Source organism: Phyllopteryx taeniolatus, chromosome 7, assembly GCF_024500385.1.
Source record: "Phyllopteryx taeniolatus isolate TA_2022b chromosome 7, UOR_Ptae_1.2, whole genome shotgun sequence".
In the NCBI taxonomy this organism is placed as follows: domain Eukaryota; kingdom Metazoa; phylum Chordata; class Actinopteri; order Syngnathiformes; family Syngnathidae; genus Phyllopteryx; species Phyllopteryx taeniolatus.
The window spans coordinates 15785264-15809235 of record NC_084508.1 but is presented as its reverse complement, the minus strand read 5'-3'; the positions used below and the strand labels follow the sequence as shown (position 1 = coordinate 15809235).

At 39.9% G+C, this 23972-nt stretch overlaps 2 protein-coding genes across 16 annotated transcripts in view; one reads left to right on the top strand and one right to left on the bottom strand.

Moving 5' to 3' along the window:
• sgip1a (SH3GL interacting endocytic adaptor 1a) overlaps positions 1-19567 on the top strand; it is a 51215-nt gene extending 31648 nt beyond the window's left edge. For 4 of the 15 annotated variants that reach the window (XM_061778438.1, XM_061778434.1, XM_061778435.1 and 1 more), the window contains 18 exons: positions 693-704; positions 2475-2496; positions 2599-2674; positions 3544-3626; positions 4338-4418; positions 5948-6022; positions 6730-7503; positions 7583-7704; positions 7989-8136; positions 8752-8811; positions 11867-11926; positions 12971-13082; positions 13302-13457; positions 14075-14210; positions 14328-14530; positions 14620-14684; positions 15436-15600; positions 16980-19567. In XM_061778438.1, coding sequence (XP_061634422.1) covers positions 693-704; positions 2475-2496; positions 2599-2674; positions 3544-3626; positions 4338-4418; positions 5948-6022; positions 6730-7503; positions 7583-7704; positions 7989-8136; positions 8752-8811; positions 11867-11926; positions 12971-13082; positions 13302-13457; positions 14075-14210; positions 14328-14530; positions 14620-14684; positions 15436-15600; positions 16980-17002 — 2373 coding nt within the window. In that variant the 3' untranslated portion in view covers positions 17003-19567. The remainder of the gene's footprint in view (positions 1-692; positions 705-2474; positions 2497-2598; positions 2675-3543; positions 3627-4337; positions 4419-5947; positions 6023-6729; positions 7504-7582; positions 7705-7988; positions 8137-8751; positions 8812-11866; positions 11927-12970; positions 13083-13301; positions 13458-14074; positions 14211-14327; positions 14531-14619; positions 14685-15435; positions 15601-16979) is intronic. The other 11 variants (XM_061778441.1, XM_061778447.1, XM_061778446.1 and 8 more) reach the window with 9 other exon arrangements.
• A 722-nt stretch (positions 19568-20289) lies between these two features.
• Positions 20290-22610, bottom strand: insl5a (insulin-like 5a). Its single transcript, XM_061778451.1, has 2 exons — positions 22308-22610; positions 20290-20913 (listed from the first exon to the last, which is right to left on the bottom strand). The coding sequence occupies exons 1-2, from the start codon at positions 22477-22479 to the stop codon at positions 20759-20761; spliced, it is 327 nt and encodes a 108-aa protein (XP_061634435.1). The 5' UTR covers positions 22480-22610; the 3' UTR covers positions 20290-20758.
• Between the last annotated feature and the right edge of the window lie 1362 nt (positions 22611-23972).

The window sequence follows — 23972 nt, the reverse complement described above, 5'->3', positions numbered from 1 at the left end:
CCAATGAAATGAATCATTTCCATCATGCCCCTCCCCCCTGTTACATCACTGTAATCGCTCATGGCTCACTGCACAACTGGAACACGCACAATAGGGGGAGGGGGAGAGAAAAAGAATTGGTTAATGTAAGCATGGCGTGACGCAGGAAAATGGGTGAGATTTCATTGTGAATTAAAGAGATGAAGGTGGTAGAGAGCATCATAGAGGAACAATTTAAATTAAATTGGCAAGAATAATGTTGGGTTTAACTTGAGTGGTTATTAGATTGGATTTTTTATTTTTATTTTTTTTACAGAGGAGGAAGCTCTGCAAATTACTGTCGCTGTATTTTCTCACTTTGCCAAAATCCTTGAAACATTTTCCCAGGTTTCTCTTTTGATGGGGTAAATGCACACAAAAATCTAATAATCAGTGTAGATAAAACAACCCTCATAGCTACTTATATAATTATTTGCAACCAGTTGAGGTGTTTTGCTTATTCTCACATAATGCTGCACTGACCTTTTCTCAAAATCCTGGAGAGCTGAAGATAAGATCTTTTTTTTTTTTTGCGCTGTCATCCTTATCCCCACATGTGACCCACCTTACCAAATTGCTGCAGCTGTCTTCCTCTGATTCACGTGATGTCTGTGTTACTGATTTGTTACTTTCTGACCAGGTATCTCTTCTCTCTTCCTTTTTGCTGGTCACAGAGACATAGCCTGGTAAGTGTCCTTTGCCTCCGTCTCTCCTTGGTCAAGCTACAGTATATTCACAGTATGTCACATTGCTCCACTTGCCTAAATACAAGAGAACATACAGTACATAGATGGGATCAGTGGCAGAAGTGATGCATTGAAACGCTCATAGTAAATATACACGAGTACGTATGGATACAAGTTGTACAGTGATGAATGTATTATACAGTACACATACAATATGCTGTATTTCTAGATTCTCAAGGTCACTTATGTAAACGTGTTCTTGTTTCCCATTATGAACGGCTTCACGCTTGGTCCCTATGTTGCGGGAAAAAAACATTTAATTTCTGACAGCTGGACTCTTTGATGCCTTACTTCAGTCACTACCCATCGTGTCTTCTCATATCGTCTTGTCTGCTGTCAGGCTTTCCCCTCTCACTCTTTCTCCTCATATTCCCTCTCTGCCCCCTTGGTCTGCCCATGGGGACTTCAAACATGCACGCACACAGAGACATGACAATTTAAGAGCGCAGCTGCAATATCGTTTCTCTTTTGCCTCTCCAACAGAGGTTAATTTTCTTTTTCTGTCTTCTATTAGTTTTGCTATAAGCAAGCATTGAAAGGCTTCCAATATCCTCCTTCAAACCCTACATTTGGATCAATTTGAATGGATTCAGTTATTTCTTTTACTTACACTCATTGTTAAACTCCGTGAGCTCTGCTTTGTGATTTTTATGTCTCGAGATTTTTATATATTAGCATCTAATATTATTTAAGTAATATCTGCTATTAATTTTAATGTAAATGAAAATAATATTTTGCACACTAATATTATAGACCTTAATGTGGTTGTGTGTCAGTAATTGTTTTCGCTTTTTTTATAGCTGCTCGATGTTATCATTGATTTATTCCTTGATAGGCATAAGATTCTGACAGTATGATAACCGTTAGCAAAGATATTGCCGTTTCACAGTATCATAGTATTGCAATTACAGCTCTAAATTGGATTCTTTTGCAATGTTTGGGTAAATAATACTTTTTTCATATTGAATGTGGTCCGTACCGAAGTAGTAAATGTAAAAAGAAATTAAACAATTACATTTTTCGAAATAAACTCAAAATATACAGTAGGAGGTTACAACAGCTGAACTACTTATTTCTCAAAAAAATGAATAGCTCGTAGCTTTTCTCTGCTTTGTGAAGCAACCTCCAAGTGGACACGAGCTGCTGTTAGCCATGCTAGTTAGCCATGTCATTTGCCTTGGTATTAAGTCTAAAGTATTTATTTCACCAATTGTAGACAAGCTAACAATCGTAGCCGGTTGCAAATGTTTATTTTAAGACACCATTGTAATAATATGTTAACGTTACCTTTATTGGCGCTCTCGTAAACTAACTGCTCCGATCTACAACAGGAAGGCAAGGCGCTATTCTGAATCCCACCAGAAAGAACGTATGAGCTCGGGGCTTTTGAGTCATCAGTGTGTACCCAACGACCGACGTTATTATGAATCTATTGTGAGTTTGACTTTTTGAAAACCACAGTTTGTCTTCAAACTGGAAACTAGCCCTTCCATATTCGTTGATTGGTTTGCTTTCCATTGTTGTGTTCAATCTGCACAACTTTCCCTTTTGGAACATTCCTATTTTTTAGCACAAAGGGGGCAAATTTATGAGCCAAAAGTACCTTCTTTCAAAAATACAGTGGCCGAGTAATTATATTTTGCTTAGTTTCTTCACATTTTAGGGTTTTGTGCATTTAAGTTTTTAAACTTTATTTTGTTGTTGTTTTAGGGGTTGAAAAGGAACACCTCCAGTAAGTATCAGTTTCCTTAAACGTCCCACTCGGCTCACTTTTGCAGAACTGGTTAAATGCTATGTAAGACTTGTGTATATGTTGCACAAATGTGATCTCCAGGTGAAGAGATTGTCAGACCAAGACGTGTTGTTCCCACTGTGGCCCCCATAGCTGCTCCTGCACCACAAGCTCCCAGGTATGTGCTTCTCTATTCTCTCACAAGCGGTTTATGACTTTTGTAATTGTATACTACATCAGTCCTCAGCCTTTTTTGCAGTACCGACCGGTTTGACGTAACGACATATTTTGACGGACCGGCGTAGAAGCAAATCAAATCAAACGTTTAATAACGAACTATTAGGCTGAATGTAGTTGTTGTAATTAGTGGGAGACGTATCACACTCATCCTTGACCCGCCGCTGCACAGCGAGACCAAGACACCCCTTCCAAGCCAGTCGCCCTCCCGCGGAGCCCACCGCCTTGTCGGGGGCCACGCCCCCGGCCCAGTTGGCGACGGAGGGAGCAGCCCCGCGAGTTGCAGCGGTGGGCGTTTCTCGCTCATTGCGCGCTCGCAGCTGAGCACAACTAAAATGAGAAAGGAAACAATCAGTTCATGAAGTTATTCCATTCAGTACATTCAATCAAAATATTTGTTCATTTGATCAAATCGTATGCTAATGACTCAACATTACTCGAGCCCCCGTCTCCTCATCTGCTCGCGTCCCCAAAAATAAAATACCTTTTTTGTTATTGTTTTTGTAGTTCAATCTTTGTGTGTACCAAATGCCCTTGTGGCCCGGTAGCGGTCCGCAGCCTGTTGGTGTGGGACCCCTTATGCCTTACAATACAGACAAACATTATCAGTTATCACTGCTGTGGTTGAGCATTAAAATATATTTGCGGTGTCTTTGATACAACAAGCAATGTAAAGTTAATTGAAGCCTAGCTGATATTGCAAGGACTGTGTAAACATTGTCAGATACAATATAGGTTCATGAATGATTAGATGACATGAATTTTTGGATGTTATTTATTATGATGGTGGTGGTGTTTTCCTTGCAACAGCCGGCAGACACCAGCCTCTGAAGAATCTACGAATTTGTTTGGGCCCCCTTTGGAAACAGCATTTGGAGAACAGAAATTAGAAGGTAAATTTCATCTTTCTGTCTTGTTTACTTTATATTTCGATTGACTTTTATCTAGTGATGCCATTTTTTCTGACCCAAGTATTTGAGCATGTCTAAACTTGCTCTTAGTATTTTTCCCCAAAGATATAATGCATACAGTATTAACTGTATCCCAAAGACCCTCAGCCTAATCCTGTTCTCACTAGCTCTGTTTCTCCCTTCCCTATTCACACACTTCTTCTTCCCCACTGTATGTCACTGTGCCTTTGCTGTTGTCACAATTTAAAGTGGCACTCAGGGGCCTTATTTGCACTGTGTGGCTTGTTAATATGCAGAGTCTGTTGTCAGCTACTCTTATTCAGTCCTGTTGGATTTATTGATGCCGACTGCAGGGGAGCTCTTAGCTCTTGCATAAGTCCCAAATGTATTTATTCGGCAAACAAATTATATTTATGTGTGGGACAATGCTGTGCTAGTGTCTAAACTACAAATGTCTTGTACTGTCTTTTGTGATATACAGTAGTTCCATATCTGAGTGAGGATTACAAATGATTTATAGCAGTGTCTGCAATGGATAAAATATTTTACATCGAAACAATAGTCAAAGAAATCATTACTGAACCTTGATGTCATTTATAGTACTGTTTGTGGACAAAATGTACAGTATCTGTGAATTTTATCTGAGAGTCTTTAACTCTCGTGTTTTGGTGTTCTGTCCCCTCCTGAACCAAGTGGTTCTGTCTGAGTCTGATGTGTGGGGGGCTTCTGAGTCAGAGCCTGAGTCCTCTTTGACAAGACCCTTCCCCACAGGAAGTAAGTTTAGAATTTCCTGCTAATTTTGCCGTGCCTCATCATCTCCCTGGTGACAATGCGAACACCCATCAAGTCATCTCACAAGCCCCCTCATCTACTAAAACCAGGATACTCTGTATGGCTATAACACTTTCTAGATGTAAACTTTTCCATCTTATCACAAAATGACTCATTGTTCGTTGTAGGATTTTTTATTTTATTTTTTTCTTTGAAATACAGTACTATAGAAAGTTTGCGGACATTTCTTGTTCCTTTCCTTATGCTTTAGCATGGTGGTGAATGGATGTGCTACGTTACATGGTTAATGTTTCCTGGGTGGTCTTTTGTCTTTTAGGTATGTCCACACATACTCGACAAGGGTATTATTAATTACAAAGATTGATTGAAAAATTTGTTTCCACACCTGTAGAGGTTTTGAAAGGTACTGTCCACAAACAAATGTATTCACAAGCTATCAAGCGAGAGCCTACCAATTACCAATGAAATGCCTGGAAAAAAAGTCATTTCCGGGAAAAGACACTTCAATAACAATGGTGAATAGATTTCTTCCTGAATATTACTGTTGCACTCCACATTATTTACCTCCCATTGTAAATAACATTTATTTGTAAAAAGTTGAAACCTTCAAAAGATGGCCACTCCCTAAAAATTTTGGTCGCATGGATGAATAAACGAGTAATTGTGTTAAGCTATTAAAACTTGTTCTCTTGTTGGTTTAGTGCAGACAAGTTTAAGTTTATAACATTTCCAAATGAATGTAATTTGCAATGGCGGCTGAATAATTTTGTCTGCAGCTGTGACATTAAGAAAACGATAATGGAAAATAATTCATTTTACAAAATTAACACAATGAAAAGGTGGCACGGTAGACGACTGGTTAGCACATCTGCCTCACAGTTCTAAGGACCCAGGTTCAAATCCCGGGCCCGCCTGTGTGGAGTTTGCATGTTCTCCTCGTGCCTGCGTGGGTTTTCTCCGGGTACTCCGGTTTCCTACCACATCCCAAAAACATGCATGATAGGTTCATTGAAGACTCTAAATTGCCCTTAGGTGTGAATGTGAGTGCGAATGGTTGTTTGTTTCTATGTGCCCTGCGATTGGCTGGCGACCAGTTCAGGGTGTACCGCGCCTCTCGCCCGAAGATATCTGCGATAGGCTCCAGCACGCCCGCGACCCGAGTGAGGATAAGCAGTACAGAAAATGGATGGATGGAACACAATGAAAACGACAAGCCTTACACAAAATGCTGACAGCCTAAATCTAAAATAAATTTTGAGTTTAACACTCAAACACCAACTGAAGATATAAATTCATTATATTATATAATATATATATTATATTATTTTTTTCGATACACGTTCATGTGGACATAGCTTAAGTTAACTTTTTTTTTTGTTTGTTTCTTTACTGTTTTTTTCGTATTTCGGTGGGAAAGTTTAACATCCTCACATCATGTACCAAATTGACATATTACTATTTTTGATAGACATGGGGTCTGTTGTTAATTATTTCACTGGCAATATCTGCAGCTCCACCACCACTTCCACCCAAGAATGTTCCAACATCTCCCCTGACAACAGACCCTGCCTCTGCAGATGACAATGGTAACACATTTTTGTATTTATTTCTCACCATTTCATCAGGATTTTTTTTAATCTCAGTCGTCTTGTTCTGTGTACACTGCTGAACACATTTATTAATCTTCCCATTAACACTAGAGGATACCCGGGAGGCATATCAGGGTATGATTTAATGCTGTTTGGATTTTTTTAAGTGAGGTCTTAAAGTTTTGCCTTTTTCAAAAAGAATGAGGAATTTTGAACAGAATTCACCTTTATTTACCTAAATTGACTACTAGCTGGGCTTCTCTGAGAAGTCAGAAATGTTGAAGCATAACATTTAAGTATTAAAAAATGTTTCAGGAATACAAAACCTTTTTTTATCAAGAAATAATGTATTTTTTTAAAACAGCATTTTTTAATCCTTGGATAACAATAATAATTACCTTTTAGTATAATAAAGATAAAGATATAATTTCATTTAAAGACCTACGTACTGGTGTTGAAACTATGATGGCAAGATAAAAACACATTTTGTTGATTACCAACACTGTTATTTTAGGGCAGCTGTGGCTGAAACCTTGAACCTTTGGTAGTCGTCTAGTAAATTGTATATACTTTAGTACTGTATATTTTTTTCCATTGTCTTCTTGTGCCCTTGTGTGTCGGGGATGCTTTATCTTCCTTTGTAAACTCACTAAGCACCTCTCCAAACAGTAAAATCTGTGACAAAAAGCGGTTTTCTGTCTCAGATTTGTCAACAGAAGCTGAGAATTCCACAAGAAAGACATCCATAGCTGACTTGGATCATCTCTTTGGACCAGAGCAGGCTCCTCCTGCAAAGGAGGATACAGATGACACATGGGTGTGCTTCAGTGAGCAGTCTTCTGACTGGCCACCTCTACCAAAGGAACCTGCACCTCCCCTTTCCTTTTCTACACCTCCTCCAGAGGAAGCAGCACCACCATTACCGGCCTCCCCACCTCCTCCCAAATCTCCTGCCCCACCGTTGCCTGGATCACCACCTCCTTCAGAAGACACGGCACCTCATCGCCCTAAACCTCCTTCTCCAAAAGAAGTTCAGATTTCCCCTCTAGTAATTTCGCCACCACCCTCAGAGGATCCTACTGCACCCTCTAAACCGTCTGGGCCTTCTAAACACGAAGACGGAAATCTACTCTCGCCCAACACCTCGTCACTCCCGTCACCCAAGGAGTATGTATCTCCTCCAACTTCAACTCATCCACCTGTTGATTCGCCAGCCTGCATCCCAACAGCTCCCAAAGCAAGCACGGCTCTATCGGTGACTTCACCTGATATGCACACAGCAAGATGTTCCAATCCACCAATCCAGACAAAGAATACAGATGGAACCCCACCCAACGAGGATGAAGGTGAAATTGCCACCTCGCCCAAAGATTCAAGTCACGGGAGCCGAACTACGCCTCCACCACCCCCTCCCCCAACGTACCGGGCGGTGGTCTCATCACCAGGTCCAACATCAGGGGCAGGTGATACGAAGAGTGGTAAATTGACTAAGATTACTCCCTCAATACCCTACATTTTGCATTGTAGATTATCGAACAGATAACATATGTTTTATAGGTTCCTCTTCTCCAGTACGGCCTGCCACTCCTTCAATAGTCAACCCCACTCCACCTCCTCCTCCACCCCGCCCCCCTTCACGACCCAAACTTCCTCCAGGAAAACCAAATGTAGGAGATACTGTAAGTAAATTCTGTTATTTTATACCACAACAAGTGTTACCTCAGGGCACAGAAACGAAAGCTGTTTTATGAGCGTATTTACGCATCTTAAAGCACATCTTCCATTTGCAAGAAAATGTGTTGTGGAGATTGGTGGTAAGAGGCCACTAGTTCACTGCTAGAGTTTATTTTGGGGTAAGTGCAGCCATAGAAGTCATTTGAGTAAGGGTTTTCCGAGCATAGCCATTCACCTTAAAGAAAGGTTCACTTGACTGGTCAGCAACTTTTTTTTATTATCGTTTCAGAATCGTCCATGTAGTCCAGCAGTTCATGCGGCCAGCCCCCCTCCAGTTGCTCCATTGGCTCGGGCAGAGAGCACCTCTTCCATCTCCTCTACCAACTCCCTGAGCGCTGCCACTACTCCCACCATCAGTAAAGACCTCTCCGTGTCAGGTTTGTACATCATCGCCCGTCCTTGAATTTTGCTGTCAGCCATGTAATTACAGAACATAAATCAAAACATTGCTTTCCTCCCTGTTAAAATTAGCTGTTCAGTCATGTTATTGAATTAGATCCTTCAAATACTCATGTCAGTCACTGTTGTCTGATCTACTTGGAATAGTAGCAAACCCTCCAATGATGAATTAAGGATGCAAGTGTGAAACTATATCCTATAACATTAGCATAGTGCAGTGCAAGAGTGGAACATAGTAAGGCTTTTAAAATATAGTGTCGATCTCATCTGAAATGTTACTTTTTAGGTTTACACAAATTGGTAGGGGTGACAATAAAGACTATAACATCAACTAACTAACATTGACATTAACTCGATCAACACTGTAAATAAAAAATCTTAACTGAAAAATCTCATTTATTTAGTCATTCTTTTGTAATTCAGTGCAGCTCTTAAAGAAATCAAAAGTCTTGACAGTATGACATATGTCTTACAATTTCAGTGTATGCATTTATCATTTGTAGTTTTTTCGTACATTTTCATGTGTTGTTCCATTGGTTTGATTTGCTCTCTTTTGTCCCACCCATGTTTTTATTTGCCCTTTGGCTTGTCAGAAGACGATGCTTATGTTGACAAGCTGCCTTCATTTGAGAGACATTTTGATTCATTTGCAGGTATAGTAGAGATATGCTCAGTGAGTCATGGGGGTGGGTGGGTTTGTTTGATTTTCTTCACTTGCAGTGCACACGGTAAAGTATTGACAGTTGATTGTTTTTTTCCCTGTAAATGTCAGTCAAATACATGTAGGTAATGGGACAGAGACAGTTTCTTGGCACTTTTCCTAGCAAGGTTTGGTAATTGAAACGATGCATCGGGAATCAGTGATGAGTTACCTAAAAATTTAAATTTCTCACAGAAATTGTGTGTGGATGCTGAGAAATGCTGTTGCCAAGCAGAAAGGCCAAGCTCTAAAAGTATCATAATGCTTTATATATCATATAATTTGCCAAGGGTGGGTGATTCATTTTCCAAAGTGGCCAGGTGAGAAACTGGCATGGTTGTTGAGGGTCATGCCAACATGTTAACCTCAATTGTGTTCAATATTTTATTTAATGTATTTATTTAAAGCAGTACATTGTAGTGCTTTAACAAGCTGCTACTTGTGTGGATATAGCATATGTTGTTATAATTAGGAAATAAAACTTAAACAAACTTATAAATAGTTTACTTTATACTTTTACTTTTAATACTTTGCTGGTGTCAGGTGGAAACCTGGCTTCCCCAAAACAATCCCTTTTCAGGAAACTAAAAAAAAAACGGCATGTTTGTTGAGCCATAACATTCCATTGTGAAAGACAACAAGCCATTTTCAACACTGACTGATCAATAGTATGGCTTTGCGGAAAAAATACGAAATTGACCAAATTTAGACATAGGAGGTTTCAGCCCAACGGCAGCATCATATTACATGTATAGCCATACTAACATTATGTTACTATTTAATCAATATTCACATTTTACAAAAAAAAGTGTTCAGTGTCCATCAAATTTTCTAACTTTTGAGCACCAACCGGTAACTTGTATATTAGCCATTCCTAGTCGGGACTCGGTAGGCGAGTGGTTAGCACGTACTGTATGTCATTTGTAAATTGGTCTCAAGATATTAAAACCTGTACTGTACCGAACGCATTAGTAGGATACACTTATACTGTATGGAAGAAACAAATAACCTGATTTTTAAAAAGTATGCTCTTTGTGTTGTTGCCTGCCTCTCAGCATTCACATAATTATAGCCTAAAGTGAAACAAAGCCGTAGTATGTAGAGTTTTGTCCTGTGTAGATGGCCCAACATATTAACCAATATTGTCTATCCACATTTGTACTCATCCCATTTGCTTTTTTTTCGTACAAAAAGACATTTTAATTCACTTTAACTCACATTTACAAAAATACCTGGTCTGTGTTGTTGCTTACATATTTGACTAGACTGATAAGGTTTTGCTCGTAAATTTAGTGAATACCACAAGCACATCTATTTTTCAAATGTTGTACCATTTACATATTTTTTCTTCTTGCTGTTGTCATCACAGATCTCGCAATACACATTGCTTTTGTGATATGTCTCATTTTCACACTCTTTTTCCTCACGTTTTGCATGTTATTCATTCTTTCCCCTTCATTGTCACATGCTATTGAAATCATTTCTGCCCACATTCACCATTTGTCCTGTATGGTGGCACATTGATCTTTAATTTTGCATACCATTAATCCCCACCTTTGGGTGTCTTCCTTTGAGGCTGTTCTCTCTGGTTTATGACTGCCTCACCATGTCACCATGGAAACCTCCTGTCTCTTTTTTCCACCGACGCACATTGTATTTTGTGTTCACTGAGTGCTGTGCAGGCACTCAAGGATACCTTTGCTGAGTCTGCGTCAGAGTGTGTGTGTGTGTGTGTGTGTTTGTGTGTGTGTGTGTGTGTGTGTGTGTGTGCGTGTATTCACTGTCTGAACAACTCCTTATCAGTACTGGGCCCTTGAGATCCAGACTGTTGGTTTTGCTGCTCTCTCTCTCTCTCTCTCTCTCTCTCTCTCTCTCTCTCTCTCTCTCTCTCTCTCTCTCTCTCTCTCTCTCTCTCTCTCTCTCTCTCTCTCTCTCTCTCTCTCTCTCTCTCTCTCTCTCTCTCTCTCTGTGTGTGTGTGTGTGTGTGTGTCAGAGCAGTGTGGCTATTAGTCGTTTGAAGTCTGGCATGAGAATTACACCAAATTAGGAAAGCAGCAGCTGTTTAGTATTCATGCCATCCCCTCCAAATCACAATTAGAGCATACCAAAATCAACCAGTCCTTACTAGTCTTAAAGCCGCCGTCTCCTCCTACATTTGAACCCTGACACTCTCCTTTCAAACCTTTCACTCCAGAAAAATACAGCCCTTTTACTCCTCCCTCGCCATCTGAACACCTGCCATTTTGTTATCTTCATGAGGAGCTGTACAGCTCTCATTGTCCATCAACACGCCACAGTTTGCAACCCATTCACAAAACCATTTTTTCTGCACACTTTGTGCCAGATATTCATTCTAAAGATAGCTTACAACGTTTAAATGTGGTAATGATAGCTGCCCTGTTTGGACTACTGCATTGAGTAACTAAATCTGGTAGATTTCATTTCAAAAGTTTTGCTGGGGCCAGTCACTGCTTTTCCTGCACCATGCAAATGGTCTCATTGCTGCCTCCTGGAGGGAGTCTGTGAGCATTGCATTCAGTAGTAAAAATGTGGACCAACTCTGTTTACAACCTAGACTTTTGAAAGATTAGTGCTACGCACATGATGGTTAATAACCAATACATGGGGTCCAGATTGCAAATTAACTGTGAGATTCTAAAATGTTGCACTACAAATATTTTCACACTGTATTCTACTGGTGGAACTCAACTGGGCAGAAATGCAGCAAAAAAACAACAACATTGTTCACATCCATACTGTGTTCCATCATGACTATGTCTGGGCTTGCCATGGTCGTGTCTCCCCCATCCACACCCGGCTTCCACCTATACGTTTCACCTCACAGTGACGTGACAGACCTGCCATGTGAGACTCACGCTACTATCCTTCTCTCCTTCCCCTCTCACCCACCTCCTTCAATTCCTTCCTTCCCGTTCATCCCCCTCCTCTGCCACCCAACGTCCCATCCCCACTTCTGTCCTTCAACCCCACCCTTTGACTCCACACAGAGAATGACCAGCCATCCCTTGTATGGTTTGACAGAGGGAAGTTTTATTTAACCTTTGAAGGTAAGTTTTATCTGCAACAGGGCTAATTGTAGTGTTCACGCACACACGCACAAACTCTTTGAGGCTCATTTGTGCAAGCTTGATTCCTGGCCTGCGCCCACTCTCCTCCCTCCTCCTCTACTTTTCCTCTTCCTTTAAAAATCCCTCCATCGCCCTATCTCACCACCAGCAAACTAACATCTGGCTGAGCCCCATCATGAGCGGTGACTAATCCTGTGGTCTCATTTTTCCAATCTCATCTTCCTGACATTGCTAATCCTCATTTTGTGTCCTTACTCTCTAAAGGTTCATCATTCATTGTACATTTTACTAAATGTCTCCCATTTCCTTTCAGTGTATATATTTTTGGGTTCATCTATGCACTTTTTGGTCTTTTGATCTTTTCAAAAAAAAATTCTTTTAACTGAAAGAAAAGCTTGCACATATTTATGACAGCCTCTTTTTGAACATCAACATGGACAAATGTTTAAAATACTTAATGACTGTATTTAATAACTCATTCACAAAGAGCAGAGAAAAATGAGTAAATATACTGTACATACTAAACATTTTATTTTGTTCCTCATTTAATTGGCTCACATTTGCTTCTTGTTTTTTTTTGGTTTTTGTAGCTTGATTTAATAAAATATATATGTACAGCGGACCCCTGCATATTCTCGGTTCAGCACCTGTGGATTCACATATTCGTGGAGTTTTTTTTTTTTTGGAAAATTGTTCTTAAGTTTTTCTTTTCTTTTTTTTGGGGGGGGGGGGTGGGGTTAAAATGCTTATTGGCAGTATATTCCCGCTTATTCAAGAATTTTGGGTGGGTTTAAAAAACATTTTTTTCAGTCTAATTATCATGGGTGTCAATTATTTGCAGATTATTGTTATTTGCGGTCAGGCTATCCCAGTGAATAGCAGGGGTCCACTTTATATTAACTTTACTTTGCCACAAAACCCAATAAATAACATAGTTTACAGTATGGAAAATGAAGTAAAAGTACAAATACTGTTTTTTTTTATATCTGTATTTTGTTAATACGTGTGTGTGTGTTATATTAGGCTGCTCCAGAGGGCCGAGTCCTCTTACCATGGGGGCTCAAGACACGCTTCCTGTGGCTGCCGCATTCACAGAGACAGTCAATGCCTTCTTTAAAGGGGCCGACCCCAGCAAGTAGGTCAACTAAAAGCTTTTTACTCTATGTGCTTTAGTAGGCACTAGGGTCAGTTTTAAAAGGGAGTTCACAAAATACAGCAATAAAAGCATGACTAAGTAAAAGATATTGCAGCGGATGACATATTCCCGTTAATTCCTGCTTAGGACTCATACGTCTTATACTGTTATACTTGTCTGGTCCACTTTTTCATTAATGCTCGCTCTTCTCTCCCTCAGATGTGTTGTGAAGATCATAGGTGAGATGGTTTTGTCGTTTCCAGCGGGGATCACACGGCACTTTGCCAATAACCCGTCCCCCGCTGTGCTAACCTTCAGCATAACCAACTACAATCGACTGGAGCATGTGCTGCCTAACCCCCAGCTGCTCTGCTGGTAATGACACTGTTGTACACGCCGTAATTTAATCAGCCATAAAGTTCTTCACTGAATGCAGAGTCTCAGCAAACAGGTGTTTAATCTGACAGTCGAGCCGAGTCCTCTTACATGTCTTAGTAAACTTGACAATATACCCTATCCATTTATTTTGTGATTGTTGAATATTGAATATTTTTTCTGAATGAGCATGTTGAATAAAAGTATGACATATTTTACATTTTATAATCAAGAAGTCTCTGCTATGCTTGTCTTTTTTTTGTTTTTTAACTACTACCAGAGATTGATAGATTGTGGAGCCAGATTTTTCAAACGCATAATGCACTTCAAACTATTTTCAGTTACATTGTTTTTTTTACCCTCTTTCTTTTTACCTGGTCTGCAACACCTTAAAGGTTTTCCCCTTTTTCAGAAATTGTATATAATAATGTGACCTAATACATGTCCTGATTATTTATATACAGTATATATATTTTTTACTTCTGCATGTAACTCCACTGCTGAAATGTGTTTGTTTAACTCTAACAAAAGCCAGAGGCCCGACTGATAGCATTCTGTTTTAAAGATGAGTTTGAGAAATTGGTTGTGTTTTGTTTTCGTATGTGCCTCTTTACCAGTGACACCGCCACACAAGCGAAGGCTGATGCCAAGGACTTCTGGGTGAACATGCCAAACCTGATAGCTCATCTAAAGAAGGTATCTGAGCAGAAGCCGCAGGCAACATACTATAATGTGGATATGTTGAAGTATCAGGTGAGCTAACAAACTACAACAAACACAAACCCAACAGGAAAAACAATGCTTGTCATGATTTACTGTAAATAAAAATGCAAAAGTCTAACAGAATGTACATTTTATTTACTTTTCCAGGTATCAGTGCAGGGTCCTGTGTCCACTCCCATCAATCTGGCCATGAGCTGGCGGTGTGAACCCACCAGCACAGACCTGAGGATAGACTACAAATATAACGGCGAAGCCATGTCAACGCCGATGGCGCTGAACAATGTCCAGTTTCTAGTCCCAGTTGATGGAGGCGTTTCCAAACTGCAAGCTGTGTTACCTACAGCTGCATGGTAAAGAAATAAACAGACTGTTAGACCATTAATATGCTAAAAACCCTCTTGCTCTGCTTTACTGGCTGAATACCATGTTATCCTAACAGGAACGCCGAGCAGCAAAGAATCCTGTGGAAGATTCCGGACATCTCACAAAAATCAGAAAATGGAGGTAATATTCTGAGATAAAAGATGAATTTTCATTTTGCACTGCGATGACTTTTAAAATACTGGATTACAGTCGTTAGATTGTTTTAGATATATATTTAAGCGCTATTTTGATGCAGGTATTTATAAATAATCAGTTGATCCATTTCATACAGTGGTGTCTCTTGAAGGCAATACATACATTTACATGATACTTGAAGTTGTTCATGTAGTTAACTATACAAACACAATACATCAGGGGTGTCCAAACTTTTTTTTCTCTCAGGGCCGAGAAATGAGTACTCCAAGGACCACTTTGATATTCTTCCCCTCTAATTTACTAAACACTGTCAAATCAGTTTATCAGTGTAGGTAAAAATATGGTAAGCAATTGTATGTTGTTTTTTATTTAAAAAAAAAAAATGCTACACTGCATATGGCAAATCATTTAGTTTTTTGTTGGATTTTTATTTGTATTTTTTTTACAGTTTTTGTGATGCCAATGGCCCAGTGTCCAATCACATCTCCACATTCATAACCAAAATAGGAGCAATCTGTAGTCAGTGTTGTACCTGAACAATTTCAATGAACGAAAGTTTTATCATGGACATTGCACCAATGGAGTATGTGGGTGGCAACTCTGCAACCAACCCCCCACCCCCTGCACACACACACCCTGCCCTCCAAAAATCATGTTGACACTGCCCCAACACCCTTCCCCTGATTTTTTTTTGTATATAAAATAAAAAAAGCTGTCGTTCTGCATTTTCCTGTAGGTGTGGGATCTTTGTTAGCCCGCTTCCAGCTAACAGAAGGTCCGAGTAAACCGGCTCCACTGGCTGTGCAATTCACTAGTGAGGGCAGTACACTGTCAGGCTGTGATATTGAACTGGCTGGGCCTGGGTATCGCTTCTCACTCGTCAAGAAGAGGTTCGCTGCTGGTAAGTTTCAAGTCGTCAAGTGTTTTTTTTCTGTGTTAAGTACAGTCAAAAGTCACTCTTGTGGTGTACGTATGAAAAAAAAGTTATAGCCCGACACTAGATAGCTACTGCAGTGACTCATCTTTAACGCAAACTATACTGCACTACACTGTACTTTTTCAGTAAACTCAAGTATTGGCCTTCATCAGGTAAACAAAAGAACGTGTCACATGCACTGCCATATGCTGCAAATGCAGGAATGACACAAAACAAAAAACACAAGCACATAAAACAACAGCAAAAGAAAAATGCTGCAATCACAGAAAACAACTGCAAAAGAAAAATGCTGCAAGATGAAAATGACCAATTCCCACATGCAGGGATGGGAAATAATAGAGTGATGGGGCAGCTCAAAAGCGTTTTGGGGATTTGCGTTCTTGCTGAAGAGCTCTTCCAATACTGAGTGACTTTGTTTGGCCTAGCAGTGTAAAGAAAATATAAGAAAATGAGTAATGGTCAAGATCTAGCTGTAGTTTTAATACCTCCATTATTAAACATACAGTGCTGTGAGAACGTATTAGCCCCCTTCTCAAATTCTTATATTTTTGCAAAGTTTCCCCACTTTATTATTTAAGATCATCAAACATATGAAATAATATGAGACAAAATGGATGCCATTTTTACCCAGTCTCTTCCTTTTTGTTGTGTCATGAACACTGACCTTAACTGAGGCAAGGGAAGCATGCAGGTCTTTAGAAGTTGTCCTGAGTTCCTTTGTGGCCTGGATGAGTCATTGCTGTTCTCTTGGGGTAATCTTTGTAGGCTGCCCACTCCTGGGAACGTTCACCACTGTTCCATGTTTTTTTCTCCATGTGAGGATAGAGGCTCTCCCTATGGTTCGCTGGAATCTAAAGCTTTACAATTGGCTTTTGTAACCATTTCCAGACTGATCGATGTCAATTACATTATTTCTCGACTGTTATGGAATTTCTTTGGATCGTGTCATTTTGTTGTAGCTTTTTTAGATCTTTTCTCCGACTTGATTTTGTTGGGACAGATTCTGTTTAAGTGTTTTCTTAATTCAACAGGTCTGGAGGTAATCAGGCTTGGGGTGATCAGTGAAAATGAACCAAATTTGTAATTAGCCACAATAATTCATGATTTAACAAGGGGGATAATTACTTTTTCACACAGGGCCAGGTAACTTTGAATTTTTTTTCCTTAATAAATGAAATCACTATTTAAAAACAGCTTTGTTAAGTTCACTTGGGTTATATTTGTTTGACGATCTTAAACATTGAAGTAGGGAAACTATGCAAAAATATAAGAATTTAAGAAGGGAGTCAATACTTTTTCACAGCACTGTAAGACTTACCCAAACTATTTTTTGATGACCTTAGGAAAATACCTGGCAGACAACTAATGCAAGAAGAGCATTGATGAACAAATTAACTCCAGGGTGTGGAGGATGACCCAGAGGACAGACCCACATTCTTCATTCACCTTGGCAGAGCCCAGGACCACAGGCTACCCAGCAGTATTGTAAAACTTCCATCTAGCATTGTGGAACCATTTTAGGTCATTTAATAATGGCATTTGTAATAATTTTATAATTATTCGTTTATTTAATTACATCTAAATTGCTGCTGTTTTGCTCCTGGACTCTTTCCTTACTTTTAAAGTCTGTGCCTCTGGTCAAAGTGTGGTGACTCTTCACTGCAGCTGCCTGACCAGCCAGGTTCTACTGTGGATGAGGTGACAGTAAAACTTCTTGACTGGAGTCGTATCGAAAGTCTGAATGGTTCAAAATCAAATCCACGACAACATACTTAGCACGGAACAATTTTGTCAGTACTATAAAATTCTTTTCAGTGTGGGACCTCTGTCCTCTTTTGCTCCCAGGTACAGTATTTCCATCATCGCGACACCATTTAATGTCTTGTCAATGCTTGTGTGTTAACCACACATCATGTAGAAGCTTAAACTTGACGCATATTCATGGCTCATCCACTGGTTCGACAGGGTCCTTGTACTTTGGATCACATCAATGTTTTCTTTTCCAATCAAAATGCACTATGCAGTCAGTCCAACTGCTGTTCTATTTCTTTGCGATCATGGAGTTGTTTCACAGCCGGTAGGCAGCTGCAATGATAAACAGATCTACTGGTGATAACATAAAAAACATGTTTTCCCTTAAGAAGAACTAAGTGTACAAAGTGTCATTTAAAATCAATAATATATATCTTAAAAGGCGTTTGGTGTTTTCCTTGTATTGTCACATAGCCTTTCTGTTGTTCCGAGACAGCAGTGATAACTCCAGATTACATGACAGCATCCTATTTTTTTTCATTAAGTACATGATTTGTTGTATAAAATATGATTCTGTCTATGATTTAGATTTTGAATGGTATCACACAACTCTGTACCCTTAAAGCTATAAATATTTCAGGTTTTTTTTTTTTTTTTGGTCACATGTGTAGTTGAGTAACGTGTACAGTATAATGTATAATTTTTGGATTTGTTTCAGATATAATTTTTTAATTAAAGTGCAACAGAAGTTCTGAGCTATATATGTGTGTATATATATATATGGGTGGGTGGGGTCAGGTAACTTAAAGCGATAAATATCATCCAGGATGCTATGTTTTGCTTTGTGAAAGCAGTGTTAATGTAAATTCACATTCATGCCGGAGATGAGATGAGGATGATGGATCCATAACATCCTTTATGTTGGTACCAACTGTCAATCAGTAATCTACTCCAATAAGATATTTTTATGACAACAATGGCTTTTATTCAGCCTGAGGTGGACAGCATATTGGTCAATAAAAGATATCTATCCGCTGATCATGGAAAAATAAAGGGAAGTCACTACATCTGCATTATACTTTTTTCCATTAGTTAACACGACCAGCTTTCTCTGTGCTTTTTTTACCTTCCTTTTCCTCTTCAAATGTGACTTCCCAAATTGCATTTCAGGCCCCAGCCTGGTCCTCCCGTGCCCCGCTTGAATCCATAGCTTTATTTTACATAATTGTAATGGTCTCTGTGAGATGACATGAAATTGTAGATGGAGGTTAAGGTGACCAAAATACTTTGTGTGGTGTGTGTGTGCGTGCGTGCGTGTGTGTGTGTATATATGTTTGTGTGTGTACTCTGATCTTCAACTCTCTGTGGATGAGAATAAGGGGAATATTTTTAATGCTGATTAAAACCTGAAAAGATATTTTTTTGTTTATTGTGGGGGGAGAACACTGTGCTGGTAATGTCTATCTTCCCGATCGTTCTTTGTCACGCCTTTTGAACATGAAGTGTGTACGTGAGGTGTCGCCCAAGCCCACAGTACTTTCTTCTATGTCAATATTGTGCTAAACACACCCAAACATGGTCTTGTAAGGTCTGTTGTAGAACCATATTAAACTGGGTTTAGAGCAACAAAGCAATTGTCCTGACATCAATCTTCCTAAACAGCTGTTTTAATTATTATTATTATTATTATTATAGGCTCATTTTGCCGGTGTGAACAAACAAATAGGTAACACCCCGTTTGGATAGAGGTGACAGAAAGTTGTAATGTTTTTGTTGACTATCAAAGCAATCACAGCAACAGCATCTTCAGCATTATTTACAACAGCCCTCAACGCATTGTCCCATCATACATTGGTTTCAAATTAATACAGGTTGCCAGTTATTTATCATTCACCACAATCTTTTCCAGAGGTTCATCTCTGTAGTGAATGTGTCATGCAGTAATTCATCATTGCTTGTCGAGCATGCAGAAAAAGCAGGGCAGCCTTGACTTCCAGATCATCCTAAAATAATGTGTTGTGCTGTGTACTCACTCACCTGTATTAATGTTGACAAGAACAGTTTGTTTTTTTGCGTGCTGTGAGTACGAATGCTATACATCAAAACGTGCAAGCGCAACGCTAAAGTGGAAACTTAGTTTGCTTCCTTCCAAAACCAATAAAAATTCACTCCATGAAAACTGTGTTTGGAGTTTTTATCATTGTCATTGTGGTTATTTTATTTGTGCCACCGTTCTTCATTCACACATTATATTATGAGATGCCCTATTCTTGTTACCTAAGATTTTTATACCCAAAAAGAGGTAGTTGAGATTTAGGGTCAAATCAGTACATGTTCCTATAAATGCTAGATTATTATGTTGCATTTACAGGAAGTCCTCCAGTTACGACGTACTCGACCTACGGCGTTTCGACTTTACGACGCCCGTGCCTCGTCTGCCATTTTTTCCCAGCACCATAGTGTTTCTGCTTAGCTAGTGCATAGTGATTGTCTGCGTTTGTGCTCTGGGAGTATCATTGCCTTTTTTTTGGAGCCTATCCCAGTTGACTGTGGGCGAGGGGTGCGATACATCCTGAACTGGTCGCCAGCCAATCACAGGGCACATATAAACAAACAACCATTTGCACTCACATTCACACCTAAGGGCAATTTAGAGTCTTCAATGAACCTATCATGCATGTTTTTGGGATGTGGTAGGAAACCGGAGTCCTCAGAACTGTGATGCAGATGTCCTCACCAGTCGACCGCAGAAAACTGAAAATTTCTGTGAAAAAAGTGTCAAACAAAGGCATGCGAAACGAAGTTCCACTACTGTATGAAATGATATAATGAGGTGATTATACTTTAGTATGGTTCCACATTTTTTATGGCCCTCTTAGGGAAACCATAAAATAATATGAATCCTGTGCAAGAACATTTATTTGACAAAATTGTGAAATGAAAGCAAACATTTTATATTCCTGTCATTTAAATTAAAAAAACATGAAGTTTTCAAACCTGCATATTAGTGAGTGCCTTTAATTTAACAACACAGACATTGCTTATCCTTATGAAATGGCGTACAACACATTACCATTCTGACAGTTAAATCACTAATTTGATATATTTAAAATATGGGTATTGTTACACAAATATTCCATTTTAGAGGTTCAGAAATATGTTCATCAATGTAACAATAATTAGTATTACATTCAAGTTAAGACAAAATTAAACCCCTTCCATAACTCATTATATATATATATATTAGAATGGAAATGACAATTGTAATTCATACGATGATCATGTCTTTAAGCTTTGTGATTTATATTTAGATTCTATTAAGGCAAGTCACTTGGAGAAAAGATGAAGATGGCGCCAGGCGTGGTCGTGCTCAGCAGAGGAAGGTGAGGTCGCTCTTCTTGCAGCCAACCTGGCAGCACACTGTAGTCAAGATATTGTTCATGTCCCGTCTGGTCAAGTCCGAGCCTGGGTGGTTTCTGATGCTTGGCAAACTTTCCAGATTCTTCTCCTCTCCTGTGGGCACATCTGGATCAACAATACACAATTAAGGCCAAAGAATCCCTCTGACATCACAAAAACACTTGCATTACATACAATATTATGTGGCATTTGATCATGTTTGGTTGTTGTTGTTGTTGTTGATTTACATACATGTGCCGGACAGAGTGGTTCCATCTTGTTCACTTGAGGTTGTTGTTCCCATTAAAAAGGACTCTAATGACAAAGCAGATTTCCGCTATGCAATTTGTCTTGGTCGGTCGGTAGCCTCCTCGTGATCACTCCAGCTGATAAGACTAACTGCGTTTGTGTAACAGACTGAGAGAGCTTATAATCTTGATATGTGTGCTCTTGTGGCTTAATGATGTAGACAACAGGGCTTGTTCTGCCCACACGCGCATGGAAAATTCTGGATTACAAGAATATGGGCCAAAGACACAGTCAACAACACAATATAATATGGCAGAACCTTGTTTTGTGTTTTTGCAGTGGTGTAAAAGTGCACTGCATTAGCACTACTGAGGTTACCTTATTGCATTTAGAATTACATGAGCTGGACAAAATATGAGAAGTGCTTTTCACGGTAATTCAGTGCACTTCTACGTTGTAGTGAGAGTGTAAATTTAAACTGAGTATTATTGTTTTGATAAAGGCAGAATTTTTGATACATCTTTCTACATTGTGCTACTGTACATAATGAGGTGTCTGAATCCATTTTTAACATTGTCAAAACGTTTTCGGACGACCAATGTTCAAACAAAATAGAGCAGGGGTGTAAAATGCATGTTTGTCACGGGCCACGTAGTGGTTGGGGTTCCTTCAGAGGGCAGTTATATAATGTATTAATCATATTAATAAGTACTGTGTATATATTAATCATATGTGTAATCAAAATGTATAATTACCTCATCATATCATATACACAATTGCCCCTGCATTTCATTGTTAATGTTTTTTTAACAACACACTGAGTTGAAAATCAAAAGTCATGGAAAATAGTGACAGTCAATATAAATGCAGTTGTTCAATTAATTTTCAGGAGGGATACGGTGGGGGGGGGCGAAATGGTTGTAATAATGATAAAAAGTGAAGAAGATTTGCAATTTTCCTCTAGATTTTCTGCCAAAATGAAAAGAAGAAATCTATCAATGCAGAAGCAATAAGTAAACTATTTGCTTTTTACTGGGCCTCCCCAAAAAAAGTATGTGGTGGACCAGATCTGGACCTCAGGCTTAGAGTTTGGCACGTGACAAAGAGCAAGCAGGTGTAAATAAATCAGCGAGCAAAAACACACAATCAAAAGGAACGTAGTTTTTACTAAACTAATAATCATGGACATTTAATGAAGAGCTGATACGTCTTAAGAAAAAAAAACGAATGCATTGGTTCAGGGCAAACAAATAACTAAATCGTTGTCTCACCATCCATGTCTGACTCAGCGAGGACTCTCCTCCAGCGGGATCCTCCACAGGTGTACACGACAGCTCTCAGGAACTCTCGGCCGCACAATTTCACCGCCTTGACCTCAGCTCTTGCCCGGCCCAGACACACGACGGCACACAGCAGCAGAGGCAAGACCACCAGAGCACGCATCCTGGATACCTAAACTGGTTTTTGTTTTGTTTTTTTAAAGTAAAGTACAGCTGATACACTTTGACTGCTCCGTCTGCTCTCCTCACTATATACCCATCCACCTTTCTGTTGCAGGATGCCGAGTATCCCTGCACCTCCCACTGACTGCTCCTTAGCCCATCCCAGTCATACACATACACGTTTACAAGGCCACCCACTGTTTCCGTTTTTTGGCCACTTTGGCCATTTTTAGAGGGACCATCACCGCCAAATGGCAGTCAAATTAAATGAGGGCAACCTTCTCTGCTCCAGGTGATTACGTAGTGATGGCACTGAAGTTTAGTGTGCTGCATGGCTAATTAGGTGATGCAAAGTGACCCCCTCCCACACACAAGCAGATGTTTGGTGCATTTAAACACTTAGAAAGCAAGGATGTCCTCTACTTTATAACGTTTTGGACCGCATGAGAGGAAAAAGTCAATGTTGACAGTCCATCAGCTATGTCGTTACAGAGCTGTTGATGGTGCAGTGTGATAGTCCGTATGACATTTCAGTACGATTATTATCAGCAGACCCACTCACGGTGTTCATGCTATCATACCATGATTGCTTAAAAAAATGGCACAGTAATAAAATGTGTGCAATATATGTAAAGTGGGGCAGCGTGGTGACCAAAGTGGTTAGCACTTCTGCCTCACAGTCGAGAGATTATATATTCTCCCCATGTTTGTGTGCAGGTTTTCATCAGGTACTGGAGCGTCCACATTCCCAAAGAAATTTAAGATTCTAAATTGTCCATAGACGTGACTGTGAGTGTGACTAGTTGTTCGTCTATGTGCCCTGCGAATGACTGGCGACCAGTCCAGAGCGTACCCAGCCTCTTGCCCAAAATCAGCCGGGATAGGCCATGGCTCACCCGCGACTCTAAGGAGGAGAAGCGGTCAAGAGAATAGACAGCTAAAATAAAGAATTCCGAAATAATGACAAAACATAGATGTGCAAAATGATGATCAAGTGTCAACACTCGGGACGAATGCAGTAATAGTGATGCAACGGAAGTGCAGGAAATGAAGACAAAGCGCCGCAGTGTAGAAAGTTTATGGCAATGGGAAAGAAGCAGTTGTGGTGTTTTTGGCGTGCAACGATTAATAGCGCCAACCAGAGGGAAGGAACTGGAAAAGGGTATTGGTGATGTCTAGGGTGAGATACCCTCCATCCATCCGTTTTCTGAGCCGCTTATCCTCACAAGGGTCGCAGGACTGCTGGAGTCTATCCCAGCTATCTCCGGGCAGGAGGCGAGGTACACCCTGAACTGGTTGCCAGCCAATCGCAGGGCACACATAAACAACCAACCATTCACACCAATTTTAGAGTCTTCAATCAACCTACCATGCATGTTTTTGGGATGTGGGAGGAAACCGGAGTGCCCGGAGAAAACCCTCGCAGGCGGGGCCAGGGATTGAACCCAGGTCCTCAGAACTGTGAGGCAGACGCTCTAACCAGTCGGCCACCGT